A 17,591-nucleotide genomic window follows, 5' to 3' on the forward strand; every position below is an offset into this window, starting at 1 on the left:
ATCCAAAAAAGATAATCAATTTTCACATTCCATTTCCCCCAAATGTGACCGTCACAGTTTGGAATTTTCCAGGATTATTTTAACATGGCCCCTGACCCATTATTTCTTCAATGTGCTGTCTTTTGCAAGTTAGTGTTTTTATTAGTGCCTTAACATGCCCGACCGGTCCCAAATTGCAGCAGTTGACGTCTCCAGGAGAACAGAGGAGTGATGACTACATCCGACCTACATTCACCACACCCAAGCAGCAGACACGCGTGCTTCCAGTCATTACGCATGCAAAAAAAGCTCAGTTCAGTTCATTAGTATCATCAGGAGGGCTGGGAGGGCGCAAGTATATTGGATCCTATAATATGATTGTAATACGGGATAGCCACCAAAATCTTCGTACAGGTGCATCAAAATAAAAAAAAGAAGTGTTCATCTGTTTTCTTTGAAAAAGTGAAACCCGTGTCTTATATGTTTAGCCAGGGGAGCCCAGACTTTTTTACCCCAAGGCCAGACTCTAGCGATTGCTTTTTTTTGTTTTGTTTTTTTAAGAATGACCAATGATGAAATAGAATGACCAAGTCACAAAGATCTACCCACGACAAAAATGCAAAATATATTTATTTTAAAGTATATTAAGGATTCTTTACGTGTAAATGTAAGTTTGTGTGCCTTGCATAATCGCATGAGCCAATATTGCACAACAGAACATAATTAACTACAAACATTTTTTTGTAGTTTGTTCACTTTTCTCATTCTCAGCTTGCTTTTCGGCGGAATGTTGCCAGCGTATTTTCCATAAACGGTTTGAAAATGCCGCTCCACAATTCACAGATTTTTTTTTTTGGGGCACGCCATCGCGATCGACACAAATTGCCTCGCGATCAACACATTGAGCACCCCTGCATTAAGCCATCCATCTATTCTCTTCTCCTTATTCGATGGTTGGTTCTGGCGAGAAGCAGTTTTAGCAGGTAAGACCAGACTTTGTACAATTTTGAGATGGAAGCTATAATCATCAAAATTATACAAAATTAACTTTCTATGGAAAAAAAAAACATCTTTCACTTTTTGAATTCTATTACTGAAATAAACTGCGTTTTCAGTGACATTCAAATGTATTGAGAGCACCTCTATACGGATCAAAACCAGTTGGTGGCGAGAGTAAAAAAGCTAACACAGCAATCTTCATCTACCCAGTGCCCATTCTTGTCAAACATCACGAAAGAGTAGCCAATCAAAAATATTATACAATCACACAAGTTCGAAACCAAAGTCCTTTGTTCACAATATTATGCAAGAATACAACAGGTAGATCTAAATGTGACCTCCTGATGACAGGAAAATGTGTGTGCATGTGTGCACGCACGCTGCGATCTGGGAAGAAGAAAAAAAAAAACAGGAAAAGAAGAACTAACGCTTCTAATGCTCACTCCAGCACCCCCCAGGCATAGCAACAGCTCTATTGGATTTCATTCAAAATGTCTTATGATGTAATGAGAAGAATTTACGCATCTTTTAAACTGTCTATTTCAAAACAAATTCTCAGAAATAAATAAAAAAAAAAAACAGGGGGGACTTTTGTGCACAATGCATCAGTTTAACTGATGTACTATTTTGCACTTGTGTGGGGTATTTCTAAGATGCGGCCAACATTTTAAGCCAGACGCTGTTGATCATTGCAAGCGTTTACTCAACTCAAACATACGACAAAAGTGTCAACTGAATACGCAATTTATACGACAGCGAGTCTACTTGTTTTAAATCTACAACAAACCAGTGGAATTTACACTGCCTGCTTTATGTTTTAAGTCTGATTTTTGTCTATGCTTTACATAAATGGAATCCATTAATCTCTTCATTAGCTGTAGGATCTGAGGTTTGCCAAATGATATTAAATAAGAAACAACTGAAACTTAAGTACAGTGGGACCGCTACTTACGAAATTAATCCGTTCCGAAGGTCGTTACGCAACGTGAATTTTTCGTAAGTAGAAGCACATTTTACATGTAAATAGCGTAATCGCTTCCAAGCAAACCCGACACCCCCCCAGCCCTGTGCCAAAAATAAGTATTCAAAGTACTTAATGTAAAGAATAAAAATTCTGTTCATTTACCTTTGGCTTTGGGCAACTAAGTGAAGAGAAGGGTGAGTGACGAGCAACAGGTATCGTGGCGGACGGAGGATGAGGAACATTTGACAGCCGAGAGAAAATTTTATTCCACTAAAGTTTCTTGGAGCACAGTGAAGAAAGATGAATAAACTTGCAAAAAACACAAATGAAAAAGTTGTACTTTTCTAATGTGCACTAGCTTTTGACGACGTGTGACAGCGCTAGTGTGATTTGGTAACAGCCGAGTATCAAAGGGAAACGAAAAGCATCATGGGTAAAGAGTGACGTCCCTCCTAGCCAAAGGGATTCCAGGAAGATGCTATGGCGATAGCCAATGGGAGAGCAGCTTTATTCCATCACAAAAAACAAGATACAGGATGTGCATCATGGGTAAAGATTGACGTCCCTTGTAGCCAATGGGATGCAAGGAAGATGCTACAGCGATAGCCAATGGGAGAGCAGTTCTATCGCATCACAAAAAAGATACAGGATGACCATCATGAGTAACAATTGACATCCCTCCTAGCCAATGGGATGCTAGGAACATGCTACTGTGATAGCCAATAGGAGAGCAGCTCTATCGCACCACACAAACCAAGACAGGATTTTTACATGTGGTGGAATTTGGGGAATGGCAATATTGCATAAATAAATAAAATGACTTTGAGGTTGTTTTGGAGAAGTTTATAGCTTTGACCTGCAAGACAATCCTTTGCATTATTGCTAAAAAAAAAAAAAAAAAAAAAATAAGCACGCTTAAATTTCCTGTATTGGAACCTTGCCTTAGTCAATATTTTTATTTTTCATTTCATGCACTAACCCCATTTACAACTTCAAAACAGCACTATGAATACCTAGAAGTACCATGCAGTGATGGCACTAACAAATATCAATCATGGTGAGGAATGAGGGTGTCTTGTATTCACTTTTGAGCAGCTAAGGAATTTTACTCATGAGGAGATTCAAGGCAGCAAGAAAGCAGGCCCCTGCTGAATGTTTTTGTCACAAATGTAACAGTCACTTTCACACATAGATCACACAAAATCACAGCATCTGACCTGAAGCAAAACCTACTGACAGGATTTTGCAAGGCAGAGAGTATACTGTATGGTGTGACGTTTAAAATGCTGGTCGAACAGCGACAGTTGCTTTCAACAGAACAAGGCGGGAGAGGCAAGTCTAAAAACATTACACCCCGACAAAATTACTCGAGTACTATATTGGCTAAAACGACACTGCTCCAATATAGGAATGTTACATTTACACTGTAAAACCACTACATGTTCTGGAACATACAACTTACTCCGTACGCCTCCAAAAAGATTTGGGTGACAAACTGTACCAAATGGTCTGCTTTTTTAGCCCCTGAAACAGATTATTTCCAGTTCCCAACATTTTAAGGGTAATAAACAACAGGTACATTTTTTGCAGTGGCATATGAATCCAGGCTCATGTGGTATGAGAATGTATGCTCAATTCTGTGCTCCCGGTTTTTATTTTTATGTTTACAGAGCAATTCCGGTAAATTTTTGCACTGTTTTGATCCATTTGAACAAAAGTGTGACAAAAGCATTTCGCCTGTCGTGCTGATGCTGCAACCAATAATTAATCTGGAATGAAGGGAAAAGAAATGGGAAAAGCATTTTGTTTGAAAAAAGAAAAACTACAAGGAAGAATCAAACCATTAAAAATCAGATATGCATTCTAAATTCAACCCTTATTTACACACACAGAAAGAAACATTCATACAACCGTCTATACATGCACCAGATCTTGTCGCCCCAGGAAATAGGCTTCATTCATCTTGTCAGACTGCAATGAAGCAGTGCCTAAGATTCTATTTCCAATAAACGTCGACTGATTGGAAAACTCATTCTAATATCAATTTCCATCTGGGCCCTTTAAAAGGCAATCAGCATGGCTTCATCTCCGTATATCACGGGCTCCTTAAGATGATGACACAGGACTGGCTCGCTCCTTCTGCATAATGGTGTTCGCCTATCGAGGCATCTGTGATGAATAATACCACCCATGAATGGGCTATTTAGTGCGTGTAAGCATGGACAGAAGCCACTTCTCTGAATATTAATCCTGAAGTTTTACACTTTTACTCAGCTCTGCCAGGCTGAATCAGTTTTTCATTTGGCCGAGTGAGGCACTTTGTGATTTGGTGACACTTGTGGTTTTCCCTGATGCTTTTAGTCATAGTGTCCACAAAACACATTAAGTCAAAATAAAATATAAAGAATTTTATTCAAATACTGGCAACATCTTACAACATAAATAAATAAATACAGTGAAGAAAATAAGTATTTGAACAGCCTATTATATTGCAAATTCTCCCACGTAGAAATCAAAGAGGGGTCTGAAATTTTCATCGTAGGTGCATGTCCACTGTGAGAGAGATCATCTTAAAAGAAAAGCCCAGATGGACTTTTTTTAACCATTTATTTGTCTGATACAGCTGCAAATGAGTATTTGAACACCTGAGAAACAGTAACCTTCGTTTGCAATTACAGAGGTGAAATATTTCCTGTAGTTGCTCACAAGGTTTACACACACTGCAGGAGGGATTTTGTGCCACTCCTCCACACAGACCTTCTCTCTTCTCTTCCTTCCGGCTGTCGCTGAGAAACACAGAGTTTCAGCTCCCTCCAAAGATTTTTATTGAGTTTCGGTCTGCAGATTGGCTAGGCCACGCCAAAACCTTGATATGCTTCTTACGGAGGCACTCCTTGGATTTCCTGGCTGTGTGCCTCGAGTCATTGCCATGTTGAAAGACCCAGCCGCGACCCAGCTTCAATGCTCTGACTAATAGGGAAAGAGGTTGTTCCCTGAAATCTCACACTACATGGCCGCGGTCATCCTCTCCTTAATACAGTGCAGTCGTCCTGTCCCATGTGCAGAAAAACACCCCCAAAGCATGATGCTACCACCCCCATGCTTCACAGTAGGGATGGTGTTCTTGGGATGGAACTCATCATTCGTCTTCCTCCAAACACGGTTAGTGAAATTATGACCCAAAAGTTCAATTATTGTCTCATCTGACCACAAAACTTTCTCCCATGACTCCTCTGTATCATCCAAATGGTCATTGGCAAACTTAAGACGGGCCTCGACGTGCGCTGGTTTAAGCAGGGGAACCTTCCGTGCCATGCGCGATTTCAAACCATGACGTCTTAGTGTATTACCAACAGTCACCTTGGAAACGTTGGTCCCAGCTCTTTTCAGGTCATTGACCAAGTCCTGTCATGTCGTCCTGGGCTGATTCGTCACCTTTCTAAGGATCATTGAGACCCCATGAGGTGATATCTTGCATGGGCTTCCACTCCGATTGAGATAGACAGTCATGTTTAGCTTGTTCCATTTTCTAACGATTGCTCCAGCAGTTTCACCAAGCTGCTTGGAAATTTCTCCATAGCACTTTCAAGCCGTGTGGGGTTGTAGAATTTTGTTTCTGGTGTCTTTGGACAGCTCTTGGGTCTTGGCCATGTTACAAGTTTGAGTCTTACTGATTGTATGGGGTGGGCAGGTGTCTTTATGCAGCTATTGACCTCACACAGGTGCATCTGATTCAGGATAATACATGGAGTGGAGGTGGACATTTAAAGGCGGACTAACAGGTCTTGGAGGGTCGGATTTCTAGCTGATAGACAGGTGTTCAAATACTTATTTGCAGTTGTATCACACAAATAAATCATTAAAAAAAAAATCATATATTCTGATTTCTGGAGTTTTCTTTTTAGATTATCTTTCTCACAGTGGACATGCATGAAATCCATGATTTCTAAGAGGGTCAACTTCCAATTTAGCAGGGTGTTCAAATACTTATTTTCTTCACTGTAGATCCTGCTTTGCTTTATGAACTAGAAGAAAATCTGGTGTGTAATACTGGTTGAAGTTCCAACTTCAAAGACGGGGTCTTGAAGGGGTGATAATGTAGAATTTACTTTTTAACTGTTTCCATACAAATCGTTGAATCCCTTGAATACATGCCCACCCATCAAATGTGGAATTAAACCTAAAAAAACCCCATTGTTATCTACCTATATCAATCAGCAAGCCATTCAAAATTTTCAAATGCTGTCATCACTTTTGAGCTAATTTAAATAATTACCACCCCCACATAGTTTTCCGCTCGCGATTTGACAGCTATGCCATTATCAAGCAACATGTTATATTAATGAATCGGCAGGCATTCAGATTCTCTAAAACTGCTATGAAAGTACGAATCTGGAATCAGAAATTTTCCATCTGAACCAAAATTTTAAAAATTACATACTTTTTACTTTATTCTGACAGAAGATGCAATGTTACTTCCATTGTTTTATGGGTGCTGCCATTTTGACTTAGTGTGTATTAATTTAGCAGGTGTATGCATTGTAGCTTCAGGTAGATCTCCATCAAGATTAATTAAAGGGAAAAAAAAAGAAAATGAGCTCACTGCTGAGAGATGACAACGAGCTGCACGCATGGAAGCACCACAACGAAAGCCAAAAAGGAGGCATCACTCGAGAGGGAAATTATGGCAGATTGAGTGGGAAAAATGTTTCTCCAATGCAGCATGAAAGATGACAAGAGCAGCAAGGTAGCAAGCAGGTTAGAAAAGGACAGTCTGATCTATGAGGATTTATGGCACTGATGAGCCCACAATGAAACCCAGATTTTTCCTGTAGTCAAGGTATAGCAAGGGATCTTGGTTAAAGTAAGCCATTTTAAACAAAAAAAATGGCATACTGAAAAAAAAACTGATTCCTATATCATGCTCTTGATAAGGTGGAAATAGAAGCATCACATTTGATTAAAGTAGTTTTAGATTAAGTTGTTTTTTGTTGTTGCTTTTTTTGCTACTTTACTGTCTGGACACATGTTTAGCTGAAACACATTGTTCAACACTCGCATACTGGTTAAATAGATAGTTTTCAAATAATTGAATTGGAATTTTCATTTGTTGTACTATTATTTTGAACTAGGAGCTACGCTGCGATTAACATTTGCTAATCATTCCTGTCAATACGAATAGCAAATTGGGTTTTGGGGTGCAACCACTAATGGAAGCACTTTCTAGTTAAAGTCGCAAGGAAAGCAGAACTGCAGTGTTAGCGCAGATTACCATTTAACAACGTGACCGGGTCAAAAGGATTGGTAATTTGTCAATGTAGGATTTGTAGAGCATTTATGTTTGCCAACGCACAAGTCCACTGGCTACACTCGTGATCAAAATAGAGTTTGGTTTGGTGAGGTTTTGCCTGCTTGCCTCCAAAGTTGAAAATGCAATTGATCAAATCTTTACGAGTGCTTGCTTTACATGGTTAAATTGGTCAATGGTGGCTTTGCATAAGCGCAATTCATTTGCAGTCTGGATGCAGAATGGTGAACATCTCCGGAGATCAGGCCTTGATAACGCCTACAGAACCACATCATCTGCAACACTAAGCCAACCAAATTGGAAACAATTTGGTTAGATTTACTCCTGTAACTACAATTACTGGCTTTGTGTGAGCGCACACTGACTTTGGGCATGAGTCACATGATTGGCACGTGAAAATGGCAATGTTTTAGCAAATTAAATAAGCGATTAAACATGACTGTGGTTTGATAGAGAGTTGTTGGTGGTAGGCAACAGTACAGTATATGGACAATATAGGGTATATTTACAGCATGGTAATACCAGCTTGAATGACCTGGCAAAGGGTAACTCAAGCAAGATGATTTGGTTTAGTTTTTTTCTCTCATGGCTGGTCGATTCCTATGGTCCTCCATGTAACTCATAGCCTGCAGTTTAAACTGTGCCCCTTTGTAGGTGCCATTTTGGGGGTCCTTAGCCAAACCGATTTTATTTTGCACAATGCACATACCGGCACTATATACCGTGCCTTTAGCGTCCTCTTTTACGCGCACCCTTCCCCATTTAACGTCCACTTGCTGTCCTCAGTCACGTCCGCCTTTCATCTATATAAGCAGCTTGTCGGCAGGAAATGCTCACAGGCAGTCAAGCGGCGCGCTCATCAAAGTCATACAACAGCATTTACAGATTTTGAAACTCTGCACACATAAGGCGAGCCGCATTATAAGGTGCCCCGTCCATTTTAGAGGAAATGTAAGACTTTTAAGTACGCCTTATAGTCGTGAAAATACAGTCATAAAACTAAAGTAAAAAGTAAAAGTATTGAGGCTTCGAAGACACCTGACAGACATTTAAAGGTAAGGGAACAGGAAGCTGTTTGCAACGCAATACTATCCCTTGGCATCATATTGTTGCGATTGGACACCGACGACTAGATTTAACAGTAAGATAACCCTAAGCAAAAACATTAAAATATCTCAGTAATACAATTAGAGCTCCAGAAGCCATTGTTTTTAAGTTTGCGTAGATATTTTTTTCCCCATTACAAGTGCTCTGTCGGTACATTTGTAAAAAAATTTGTAAATAAAATCAAATGGTAGTAAAGAAGTAAAAGCACTCCTATGCTCTTCTCTGCATTGTGAAGTAACGACGGAGCAGAAAAATTGATATTAGCCATGCAATTAGTTATCTAGTAAGCCTGGGGAGTGTTTCTATATCATTTATTCCCCCAAATGTAGAAATGCTAAAATCTACTGTTGCAGCTGGTTGTAAACTTTCTTGAATTAGTCTAAGAGTAAGGGGTGGCATTCAAGCAAATGTGGTATCATATTTAAAGTATTACCTGCCATATTACCTGTCATAGGAGCTACCTCCACTTCCACTTCTACGCCCAGTACCCAAAAACCTCCCAAAAGAACAAACGTCATTGGCAAGGGTAAAGATTGCTTGCACCAAGAAAAAGAGGGATTCTCACCTTAACTGCATTGAGGATGTAAAAAAATAATAATAATAGAGCTCCTAAATTGTTGTAATTGTTTGGCTCTTATTGAACTAAGAGGAGTGAGTTTTCTATGTTGTAATAAGATCCGTTTTATTTTCATGTTTTGTCTTTTTACATAAAGTTTCCAGAACATGAATGAACGTATGGAACATGGATGAACTCATGGTTGATTTTTTTGAGCAGTTACACAAATGCACAATATTCTACAAGATAAGGCCAAGGTTCCAATGATGTTTCTTACCTTCCAGCCACTTCCTGCCTCTCTGTAGTAGGGAAAGTTATCACAGATCCACTGGTAGATCTCGCTCAACGTCATCTTCTTTTTTGGCGAACTGTTGATGGCGAAGGTAATGAGGCTTGCGTAGCTGTAGGGCGGCTTGCCGTCCTTGTGTTGCTGCACCTCCTCTTGGTCCAACGTGGTGTTGGGATCCAGAAGGGTGCTCTTCTTGCCCATGCCTGGCCCATGGCCGTGCTGGCTGTCGGCCTTGCGGATGGCTGCCTGCATAGTAAGTTGAGGAAGCCAATCCATAGAGGTCAGGCTACTTTCCAGCTCCGACGTCATGGTGACGACAGGCTGGGCAGCAGGAAGAGGGGGTGGGGAGGGTAAACCCTAAAGCCTGAAGGTAAACCGGTGAACTCTGTAGGGACTTGATTGACTGACTGGTAGGGAGAGGAGCAGGTGGGGGTGATAAGCTGAAGTCTGGACCCTCAAATCAGGACATCAGCATGCTGTCTTCTCCAAGGCGAATCTGTAAAAACAGGAGATGACATGATTCTATCAATGAAGTAAGACAATGACCAGCAGTACTTTAACAACATCTGACTGCTAGTATGGTAAGGGACAGAGAAGAACAGCACTTCTGGGCTTACTTATTAACAATTTTAGTGACCCTGGGAAGCAACTGCATGACTAGCCAGTGGAAACCAGATCCTCGCATGCAAGTACCAAGATTAGTTTTGGATTCCAGACACTCTTGCAGTTCTGTAATGCCACTGTTCCACTGCAAGGTGTCATTGGTCAGTTTTCCACTCCAAAATGTTAATTAATTCATTCATTTGCATTCATTTATCCAAACTTAGGTCGTGGGGTAGCTTTAGCAGGTATGCCCAGGCTTCCTTCTCCAAAGCCACTACCTCCAACTCTTCGGCAGGGGTCCCGAGACGTTATCAGGGAAGCCGAGAGATGTACTCTCTCTAGCATGTCGTGGGTTGCCCCTGGGGCCTCCTCCCAGTGTGACGTGCCTGGAACACCTCACCAGGGAGGAATCCTAAACAGATGCCCGAGCCACATCATATGGCTTCTCTCAATGAGGAGGGGCAGTGGCTCTACTCCGAACCTCTCCCAAATGACCGGGCTTCTCACCTTATTTCTGAGCGAAAGCCCGGACAACCTGCAGAGGAAACTCATTTTGGTCGCATGTATCCGGATCTCGCTCTTTAGGTCATGACACACACCTCGTGACCATAGGTAAGGGTAGGAATGAAGATCGACAGATACTGTATGTCGAGAGGTTTGCCTTTGAACTTAGCTCTTGCCTCATCACAACAGCTCAATACAATGTCCAAATCACAACAAATGCTACACTGTTCGGCTCCAGTTCCATTCTTGCCTCACTCATGAACAAGACCCCAAGATAAATCACTCGTGATCAATTAAGCTTCTATCGGCAAAAATCAGCCAACCCGTGACCCAAATAGTATAGAAAATCAATGAATGGATGTTATCATTAACATTTTTGAGTTCCTGACCAAAGCATGTATCTCCCACTCTATATTCCTTTGATTAAAATTATTCCTTTTTGGTGTTTTCATCTCATAAATTTGGAGATGAACTTTTGATTGGACTGTGACCATATGTTAAGTGAACATAAAAAAACATAATTAGTTCGCATGTTGTCTGCACATGCTTTTACTGGGTGTGCAGCAGATTATTAGACCACCACCTTGTCTTCCACTTGCTACTCTCAAAGCTGACTCATAGTTAAGACTCCATCTGTACGAAGGGAGAAAGAGAGTTGAGAGTAAATGCTGGGCAATTGTTTTCACAACTGCCAGCCAAATGGGCCAATGGCTCAGGAAGAATTCTGACTCTCTTGTGGCTAGTAAAACCCCCTTTCCCCTCCATCTGCCCTGCCTTCCAGCTTACCCGCCCACTCGCTTTGCGAAGAAGCCTCTGCCATAAACAAGGTAGGCAGTGTCATCTTGCAAACTGTCCTCCACCCAGTGTGTGCCTGCAACAGCCTGTCTCGCTGTCCTTTCTGGCACACTGCCCTGCTTGTCCGAAAATAGAGAGGCGGTCTAGATAAGCTATAACTTGTAAATGTGGGTGACGACGGGTATCTGCGCGGGGTGAAAAAGAAGTGGGATGACACCTCGAACTGGATGACAGCGGAAATCTCAACATTATGTGAGATTCTTTTTCCCCCCAGTTATGCGCGTTTCGGGCTGGAAATAAACACAGTCCCGACAGTCCTCAAAAGGCCAAACAGTATATCTTTCATAAATAGTCTTTGTGCACAGTGTGAAATCGTATCCCATTCTTTTGACAGAATTTGCTAACAGTGATTCAAAAGTGCCTCAAGACAGAAAGTCCTATTGTACTGAATCACTCTGATACCCTGAATCAAAATATTTTCAACCCTTTTGACTTTCCTCCACGGGCCTTGAAAGAGACATTCTAAACTACTTGAAAAAGGCCTTCTGCAAATGGCACTTCCGAGGCCAGAAAATGATGGATGATGGATATAAGGAAATCTTATATAAATCTAGTTGATTGTTTCATAGCGTGTTTCGAGATACAGTTGCATGATCCATTTTTGCAAGCAAAAAATTTGTGATACAAGCCCTAGATTGGCAGTGAACTCAATTCACTACAAAACAAGCAGTAGTTTTGTCGATACCCCCCTCTCCCCCCCCAAAAAAAAACACGAAAAAAATTCACAGGCACCAAAAATCTTTGCTCATCTGCAAAATGAACTTTTTTTGTGTTGTGAGACAAAATTTGAGGGTCAAGCAAATTTCAGTTAAGCGATCCCTAAATGAGGACACCACAACATCTGTCCAGCGCGCCACATCTCAATGACGATTTGAGTATAATGAGCCACAGGTACAGTCAAGGTACCATGGTATTTGTAGGACAGTTTTGGCAGAAAACTGTCACAAAATGCAGAAGAAATAGAATAAATAAATAAATAAAAATAAGTATCCTCATTTGGTGTACTGTTTATAAAGGAACGTCAAAACTAAGATCAAAGGAAAATATTGCTTGTTTCACTTTTTCACTCACTATGTCACATGGAAAACCTTCTGTCCTCCTGTAAGAGAAACAAAAGTCTCTTGCGATAATTACTGCTTTATTGTGGGGAAAGGAACTAAATCAATCAAGAATCAGACCCAATTACTTTCATACAAGTACACGAACTACATAGAGACAGTTTGGACAGCTTACTGTCCAAGGCCCAAGATTATGTCCTGCTCTTCTCAGACTACACGAACGACTGCACCTCAAGGCACCTGGCTGTCAAACTCCTGAAGTTTGCAGATGACACCACAGTAATCAGGCTCAAAAACGGCAACAGGTCTGCCTATTGGCAGGAAGTGGAGAAGCTGGAGCTTTGGTGTGGCCAACACAACCTGGAGCTGTACATACTAAAGATTGTTTAGATATTGTGAACTTCATGAGGCATCCTTCACCACAACTACCCACTACGCAGTCTAACTGTCTCGCGTCAACTGTTGAGACCTACAAGTTCCTGGGAATTACTCACTCACAGGACCTTAAGTGGAAGACAAACATTGACTCCATCCTCACAAAAGCCCATCAAAGAATGCAAACTTTGCAGCTTCTCAGGAAGCATGGCCTGCCAAAATCTTTTGAGACATTGGTCATCGAATCAGTACTATGTACCTACATCACAGTCTGGTTTGGCGCTGCCCCATAAAAGGACAAACTCGACTGCAACAGACAATTAAAACTGCTGAATGGATTGTTGTCAACCACCCTACCCACCCTTGTGAACATACACGCCAACCAAACTAGGCCAAGACCAGGCAAGGATCCTATCGGACCCTTCACATCCTGGCTACCAACTCTTCCAGCTCCTTCCATCAGGTAGGCGCTACCGATCATTACAAACCAGCAGGTATTCTAACAGCTTCTTCCGTCTTCCAATTTCTTCTTCTTTTCCTTTCGGCTTGTCCCGTTAGGGGTCGCCACACCATGTCATTTTTTTTTTCCATCTAAACCAATCTGGTGCATCTTCTTCTCTAACCCCAACTACCCTCATGTCTTCCTTCACAACATCCAGCAACCTTTTCTTTGGTCTTCCTCTCACTCCTTTGCCTGGCAGCTCCATCCTCAGCACCCTTCTACCAATATACTCACTCTCTCGCCTCTGGACATGTCCAAACCATCTAAGTCTGCTCTCTCTAACCTTGTCTCCAAAACATGCCAACTTTGGCTGTCCCTATAATGAGCTCATTTCTAATCCTATCCAACCTGTTCACTCTAAGCGAGAACCTCAGCACCTTCATTTCTCCTACCTCAAGTTCTGCTTCGTGTTGTTTCTTCAGTGACACAGTCTCTAATCTGTACATCATGGTCGCCCTCACCAATGTTTTATAAACTTTCCCCTTCATCCTAGCGGAGACTCTCCTGTCACATAGAACACCAGACACCTTCCGCCAACTGTTCCACCCCGCTTGGACCCGTTTCTTCACTCTCCATTGCTCTGTATTGTTGACCCCAAGTATTTGAAGTCGTCCACCTTCGCTATCTCTTCTCCCTGGAGCTTCACTCTTCCCTCACCCCCCCTCTCATTCATGCACATACATTGTTTTACTTCAGCTAATCTTCATTCCTCTCCTTTCCAGTGCGTGCCTCCATCTTTGTAATCTTTCTTTCTTCCCTCTTGCAATTAAATACTTAAATTCTTTAACAGCTAACTTACAATTCCACGACAACATGCTGCCAATTTTCTGCCTCAAGTTGTTGTTGTCACATCCAGCTGGGCAAATTAGTATTAGTATTATTTACTATTGCACGACAAGTCACTTTAAACTGCATAAACTCCCTGAAGTCTTGACACCGTTTGCACAATGGTCATTGTACTGGACTATCGCTCTAATTAGCATCCTAACGGCTTGAAATGCAGGAGGACTGCATCCTTTCCACAATTGTGAGTTAAAAAAAAATTCCCTGTCAAGCGACTGTTGATTGTTTTTTGTACTCTACATGTATATCATAATAGGGCTGCTCCAACTACCAGAGACAAATTCCTCGTGTATTATTTACATACTTGGCCAATAAAGCTAATTCTGATTCACACTTTTGAACCAAATGCCGGGTTACACGGTTACGACATTGTAATCAAGTTTTCAGATACCACAGTGAGAGGCCTGATTAGTAACTAACATTGAGTCGGGCTTCTGGATTGAGGATCAGCGTCTGACGGGGTAGTGTGAAAATAGCAGAGTGGCCATGAACGCCCAGATCAAGGAGCTCTTTGTGGACCTAATGTTGGCAAAAGAGACATAAACAAAGGCCTCCTTCTAAATCAACAGGGTTGAAAAGTACATATGTAGCAGCTAGCTACAGAAAAAGTTAAAACTAATGTTGTAGAGAGCAATTGTTAAAGGGATGGTTTTTTTTTAAATATCTCAATTCACAAGAAACTTACATACAGCTGAAGCTACTGTAGTTTGCATATATCTCAAATATTTTTAATTCTCTATTTTGCATACATTTGGGTGGGAATTTTGGAGCACGGTGAACGGCAATTTATCGCAGTAGATGCAGTTCATGCCAACCCCGCAATTGGTCAAAATATGTTATCTCGAACAGAGGTGAACAAAGATTTTGGGTCAGGGAGCACATCAACTTAAAATTTGACAGGCAGGCTAATCCAGGAACATATGCTTACAGATTTGCCATTTGAGTGTTAATACGTGGATTTACTTTTAATGGTAACAGTGTTGCTTTGTTGATCACCTTTTTTAGCCAGTCCATCAAAAACTGCTGTTAGTTTTTTTGTGGCAATTCTCAGAACACATCCGACATGTTCATAACTCAGGTGGAATCTGTAGGATGTTTTGTTGGTGTCCATCGCACTAAAAGTTTGTTCACACGCACATGCAGGGCCAAATACCACCATCATCCTCAGTGCCATTTTCCGGATTTTTGTCTGCGTTTATCCACCCATCCATTTTCTTCGCCGCTTATCCTCATAAGGATCGCGGGGAGTGCTGGAGCTTATCCCAGCTGTCCACGGGCAGGAGGCGGGGTACAACCTGAACTGGTTGCTACCCAATCACAGGGCACATGGAGACAAACAGCCGCACTCACAATCACATCGAGAGGCAATTTAGAATGTCCAATTATTGTTGCATGTTTTTGGGATGTGCGAGGAAACCCGAGTGCCCGGAGGAAACCCACGCAGGCACGGGGAGACCATGCAAACTCCACACAGGCGGGTTCCAGGATTGAACCCTGAACCCCAGAAGGCCAATGCTTTACCAGCTTTACCAGTGGCGCCACCGTGCGCTGTCTGCGTTTAATGAAGCGTAAAACTCGTGGCATTTGAGAGTTGAACTTCTCTTTTAAGACAGTATCACACTGCCGATCAATCACTTCAATTGCATCTGCAGCTCCTGTGGCACTGTTTCAGGGTCTCGTGTGATTGAATCTTGGATGGAAGTTTGTAAGATAAGCTTATCCTCACGAGGGTCGCGGGGAGTGCTGGACCCTATCCCAGCTGTCGACAGCCAGGAGGTGGGAAACACCCTGAACTGGTTGCCAGCCAATCGCAGGGCACATGGAGACATACAACAGTCGTAACTCACAATCACACCTAGGGGCAATTTAGAGTGTCCAATTAGTGTTGGATGTTTTTGGGATCATATAATACAACATATAATAATACAATTTTGATGAGTTTCTTTAAAGATTTAAAATGTACAGATTTTAAACAGTTAACCTTTAATCACAAAGAAAATACATAGAAAATAAGAGTACTGTATGAGACTGTTAAGATACATGCATGTTTGATAAAAAAAAAAAAAAAAGCAGCGGCTGTTGCGGTGGTCTGAGACACTGACAAACTCCTCCTACATACAAAGTAAGTATTCTTTCCATGTACCCTTTTTTTTTAATATTCTCCAGACATCCAATTAACAGCTGAAACGTCAAGTCGGCGATTAAGGCTCTCTGTTCCCACTTTACAGTAAATATATTTTCTGGAAAAACCCAGAAAAAATGATTGTGATGAAAGAACTGTGTGATTCAGCGGGAGGAATAGTAGATATGAGACAGTTACTAGTTTCAACTCAAAACACACTTAACTCAAAAAATCTTGCCCCGTTCAAATGAATGCAAACACAATCTATTCTAGAGCAAAGAGATGTATAACTTGCTAAAGAAGACTCTCTGTCAAATGAGGCAATCAAATACAATATCACGAGTGCCACCTATAACAGTTCGACAAATTTAAGGTAACATTCTTATATAGTACTATCAAACTGTATTGAAATGAAATTTGCAACTAGCAACAAGCGTTAGCGTGTTGGCAATTGGTGAAATCTATAAATCGCAGAGGCAGATAACAAGCTAACTAGCATGGCTACCCCCCCCCCAATTCCCCACTCTGAAGAAGCGCAGTGAAGTTCAGTATCAAAGCGAAATGCGCAACAACAGCCCACCGTACTGACATCCATGAATGAAACGTGTCATCCCTTTTTGAAGTTTTAGAACGCATCCATTACCAGCTTTTCAGGAGTTAACTCACCGACTCGCTTTAGTCTTATACAAACAAGTCTATGACAGGTTTTATTCAATTGTATTGAAAAGTTCAAACAGCCCAACAGGTTTATTAAAAACACTGACCATAAATTGTCTTACCCTATAGATAAGAACATTTTTTATTGTCTACTGTTTGACAGGTAAGACGTTTTATATTAAATAGACAATTTTGCAAGTGGAAATGAGGGTGATATATCAAAGAAATAATTATCTACTCTGCATCCATGAGGCACAGCAGGGAAAAAAACAAAAAACAAACTCTAAATAGAGCAAACGGCTTTGGCGTCAGCTGGTCAGAGGAAGTTTGCGTTTGCCAAGTCCATTGATCTCTAACAGCAGGAGGTTAGCGGAGGCTCAGCAGTCAATTCTATATCTGTTATGGGTACAGACATGAGCAGATGATTAAGGCATTTTTTTCCATGTCAACAGAATTCCGAAGGGCCGAGGCCAGATCTAGCTCGGGGAGATGTTCAATGGAGTGGAACATTTGCTTGTTGGATCTTCTTCATCAAATTCTCTTGTTTTCCTATGAAAAAAAAACTGTACTGTACCTCCTGTGTAGTCACGCTCAAAAATATTTGCGCCACCCTATTTTTGAGAAAGTGTATATATGTCTGATTAAAAATTTGCATGATTTGTACTTCCTTTGGTTGGTCTTCACACTCAGTTCCAATTTTTTTATTAGAATAAGAGTATTGAGAAGCACAGTAAAAAAAAAAAAATTACTGGCATTTTTTTTTGCTGATCGGCTAATTGGTTTTCATGTCATAATGCACCAATCCAATTAATAACATCATTGAGCGGCGCCGCAAAAGACGTTTATTCCGCGTCACCGTCATGCATAGGA

The 17,591-nt window shown here is 41.2% G+C and overlaps 1 protein-coding gene across 4 annotated transcripts in view; it reads right to left on the reverse strand.

The window, feature by feature from the left end:
• The window catches only part of foxj3 (forkhead box J3), a 157,156-nt gene that overhangs the window by 85,601 nt on the left and 53,964 nt on the right, over nt 1–17,591 (reverse strand). For 3 of the 4 annotated variants that reach the window (XM_061833024.1, XM_061833026.1, XM_061833022.1), the window contains exon 2: nt 9,191–9,698. In XM_061833024.1, the coding sequence (XP_061689008.1) occupies nt 9,191–9,511 (321 nt within the window). In that variant the 5' untranslated portion in view covers nt 9,512–9,698. Of the gene's footprint in view, nt 1–9,190; nt 9,699–14,362; nt 14,381–17,591 lie in introns of those variants that run through there. The other variant, XM_061833025.1, reaches the window with a different exon arrangement.

The sequence above is a fragment of the Syngnathoides biaculeatus genome, chromosome 10 (genome assembly GCF_019802595.1).
Source record: "Syngnathoides biaculeatus isolate LvHL_M chromosome 10, ASM1980259v1, whole genome shotgun sequence".
Taxonomy (NCBI): domain Eukaryota; kingdom Metazoa; phylum Chordata; class Actinopteri; order Syngnathiformes; family Syngnathidae; genus Syngnathoides; species Syngnathoides biaculeatus.